Source organism: Oryctolagus cuniculus, chromosome 1 (genome assembly GCF_964237555.1).
Source record: "Oryctolagus cuniculus chromosome 1, mOryCun1.1, whole genome shotgun sequence".
Taxonomy (NCBI): domain Eukaryota; kingdom Metazoa; phylum Chordata; class Mammalia; order Lagomorpha; family Leporidae; genus Oryctolagus; species Oryctolagus cuniculus.
In genome coordinates this window covers 59,877,618-59,881,118 of record NC_091432.1, presented here as the reverse complement: position 1 = coordinate 59,881,118, position 3,501 = coordinate 59,877,618, and the positions used below count along the sequence as shown (strand labels likewise).

The 3,501-nt window shown below is 42.6% G+C and overlaps 1 protein-coding gene across 1 annotated transcript; it reads left to right on the top strand.

The window, feature by feature from the left end:
- The first annotated feature begins 991 nt into the window (after window positions 1-991).
- LOC100339370 (olfactory receptor 2D3-like) lies at window positions 992-2,986 on the top strand. Its single transcript, XM_017344999.3, has one exon. The coding sequence runs from the start codon at window positions 1,357-1,359 to the stop codon at window positions 2,278-2,280; it is 924 nt and encodes a 307-aa protein (XP_017200488.1). The 5' UTR covers window positions 992-1,356; the 3' UTR covers window positions 2,281-2,986.
- Window positions 2,987-3,501: the final 515 nt, after the last annotated feature.

Genomic DNA, 3,501 nt, shown 5'->3' with positions numbered 1-3,501 from the left:
CCCTTAAAAACAAAGGAGAATTTAACATTATTTATGAGGTTAAGAAAGGCAATAAAAGAGCAAGAGTCTAATCTGATTGTACGGAAAATTGACACATTCATACTGGACTTATTAAATTTTTGCTTCTGTGTCCATTTAAATTTTTCTCTCTTAAATAGAGATTGAACATCTCGGTATTTGTTTACAAGCATAACATAAAAAGCTTCAGGGTATGTGGTGAGGTGAAAACTCCTGGGAATTCGTTGATTACATCAGCTCTCAGGACTTTATTTTTAATAACTTCCTCTTAGGAAAAACCACTGTTCAAGCCCTAGGAGAATTTAGGTTTGTATCTTTAAGACAAATAGTTTGCAAAGGGTTAGGATAGAGAATTGATCTGGGTATCTAAGAATAAAAATGCAGGGATGCCTAATGGGATTTGAATTTTCAGCCTGCAGACCTGCCATCCTTCTCTCGGTCCTCAGTGCCCCTCATCAGTGCCCTGCTGTTCTGCATTCACCTCAGCTCAGTCCACCAGCGTGAGAGCAGGCATTGCCAGGGGGCCCACATATCTCCAAGAGTTTCTGCAGGTTTGTAAAGCACGAGCTTCTCTTCTTCAACACTGATTTCCTTTCTCCCTTTTGGATTGTTTTTAACTCTCTTTGCATAGAACTCGGTACTGAAATGCCACACGGGGGCAGGAGGCAGATACTCTAATGAGCATTCAGAAGATAGTTGTCATCACCAGGCTTGGCTGAGACCACATCACTGAAGGCTCTACTTAGCCATACGGCCTTTGTCTCTTAGTATCTCCCTGAAAGCAAAACCTAAGGGAAGAGGTTGGGCACTGGTAGCTTTTTTTTTTTTTTTTTTTTTTCCATAGAGGACTCAGGAAGCAGGCAAGAAAGCAGTAAGAGTGAAGGAATCAACTAAACAGCAGTAATGTCTACAGTATTCAACTTATTATCCCAGATCATGTATTCTCCATGAGGGCCATGCAGACAGACCTAGGATTGCTGGAAGAAAAAGCTATAGTTCAATGATTTATTACCCTGTAAAGGGCCATATGCATAAAAATATGCATTACATGTGTGCTGTTGAAATTCATAAAGGATGGTTATTAGGAAGCAAGAAGTTTTGCTGGGGGCTGGCTTTGTGGTGCAGCAGGTTAAGCCACCACTTGCGACGCTGGCATCCCATGTGGGAGTGCTGTTTCTCATCCTGGCTGCTCAACCATTACCTAGTGGGAAGCGGATGGAAGCCAATAGTTCATCAAGGGGCACTTGCTGATACTCTACTTGTTTATGAAGTTTGTGAAACCAGAGACAGAATGTGTCTGTTCTCTTTCTGATGATAGGTAAACAAGAATAATCATCAATGGGAGAAGGAAACCGAACCTCTGTAGCTGAATTTATCTTGCTGGGGCTTTCACAAGATCCAAAGATCCAGATCGCATTGTTCTGTGTTTTCCTGATCATTTACCTTATTTCTGTATTTGGAAATCTGCTGATAATAATCCTTATCCAAATTGACTCTCGACTTCACACACCCATGTACTTTTTTCTTAAAAACTTGTCCTTTGCTGACCTCTGTTTCTCTACCAGCATTGTACCCCAGATGTTGATCCATTTCCTTGTGAAAAAGAAAAGCATTTCCTTTGTTGGGTGTTCAACACAGATAGTCGTCTTCCTCCTAGCAGGGTGTACAGAGTGTGTACTGCTGGCAGTGATGTCCTATGACCGGTACCTGGCTGTCTGCAAGCCCCTGCACTACTCCACTATCATGACCCAGAGGGTTTGTATCCAGTTGGCTGTAGTATCCTGGATCAGCGGGGCATCTGTGTGTGCAGTGGACAGTGCATTTACATTGTGTCTTCCCTACCAGGGACAGAATGTAATTAACCACTACTTCTGTGAACCACCTGCTCTCTTACAGCTGGCTTCTGCAGACACCTACAGTGCTGAGATGGCCCTGTTTTCTATGGGTGTGGTTATCCTCCTAGCTCCTGTCTCCCTCATCCTAGTCTCCTACTGGAATATCATCTCCACTGTGATCCAGATGCAATCTGAGGAGGGGAGGCTCAAGGTCTTCTCCACCTGTGGTTCCCACCTCACAGCCGTGGTTCTCTACTATGGCTCAGGAATATTTGCCTACATGAGACCTAATTCCAAGACGATGAGTCAAAAGGATAAGGTCATCTCTGTGTTCTATTCCGTTATGACTTCAATGTTGAACCCCATCATTTACAGCCTGAGGAACAAGGACGTGAAGGGGGCTCTGAGGAAGCTGGCTGGAAGATAGTCTGCCTTTGGAGCAATGATTACAGACAATTTGAAAAGTATTTGTAATATTGTGATTGATAATGTCTAATACTTTAATATTTTCTGTAATTTTCTCAACATACACTTTTATTGAGCCCGTTGCTTTAACATACTTGGGAGGTCTGTTATTTCTATTGTTAGTATTGTAAATACTGCTATTCGTACACCCTAATAATTTGTAACTCTCTGATCTGGAAAAGATTTAATTTGAGAGATCATTTAGTAGGTGTCAGGTAAAGTAGTAAGTCCTAAAAAAATTGAAAGCACAATCAAGTGTGAATAGTGTTATCACAATTGTGTTAGGAACAGTGACTGGCAGAACTAAGAATTGACCAACCTTGCTTTAATAGTAACTGGGAAGTTAATTATGACATTGTAAAAGAATTTAATAGGGGCTGGCATTGTGGAGCACTGGGTTAAGCCACTACATGTGAGGTCAGTATATCATATGGGCACTGGTTCCAGTTCCAGCTGCTCCACTTAAAATTCAGCTCCCTGCTAGTGCACCTGGGAAAGCAGCCAAAAATACCCCAAGTCCTTGGGTCCCTGAACCCACGTTGGGGATCCAGATGAAGCTCCTGGCTCCTGGCTTCGGTCTGGCCCAGCCCTGGCTGCTCAGCCATTTGGGTAGTGTACCAGCAAATGGAAGATGTCTCTCTCTCTCTCTCTCTCTCTCTCTCTGTGTGTGTGTGTGTGTGTGTGTGTGTCTTTCCTTCTCTGTAACTCTTTCAAATAAAACAAATAAATATTAAAAAAGGAAAAACAATTGATTAAAAAACATAAATTAGATAGCATGGGAAGGGAAAGAGTTATCTCAGACGGAGACAGCGTGAAAGAACAAGTCCTTTAGCATAGTTGAAGAAAAATTTTCACTGGGCAGTGGCCATAAAAGGAAAATAGAGAGGCAGGGTGTAGATTTGACATAGCAGTTAAGACACTACTTGGAATGTCCACACCCCATATCACATATCACAATGCCTTTGTTTGAGTCCTGGCTTCTTGTTATTGCACAATCTAGGAGGGAGTGATCTAGCTCGAGTGATACCTGCTACCCACAGGGGAGGCTCAGACTGAGCTGTCAGCTCCCAGCCTTGCATGGCCCAGACTCAGCTGCTATGAGCATTTGATGAGTGAAACAGCACAGGGGAGATTTCTATCAGCTGGTCTCTCTGTCTCTTTAGTTTTCAAATAGATATAAGAT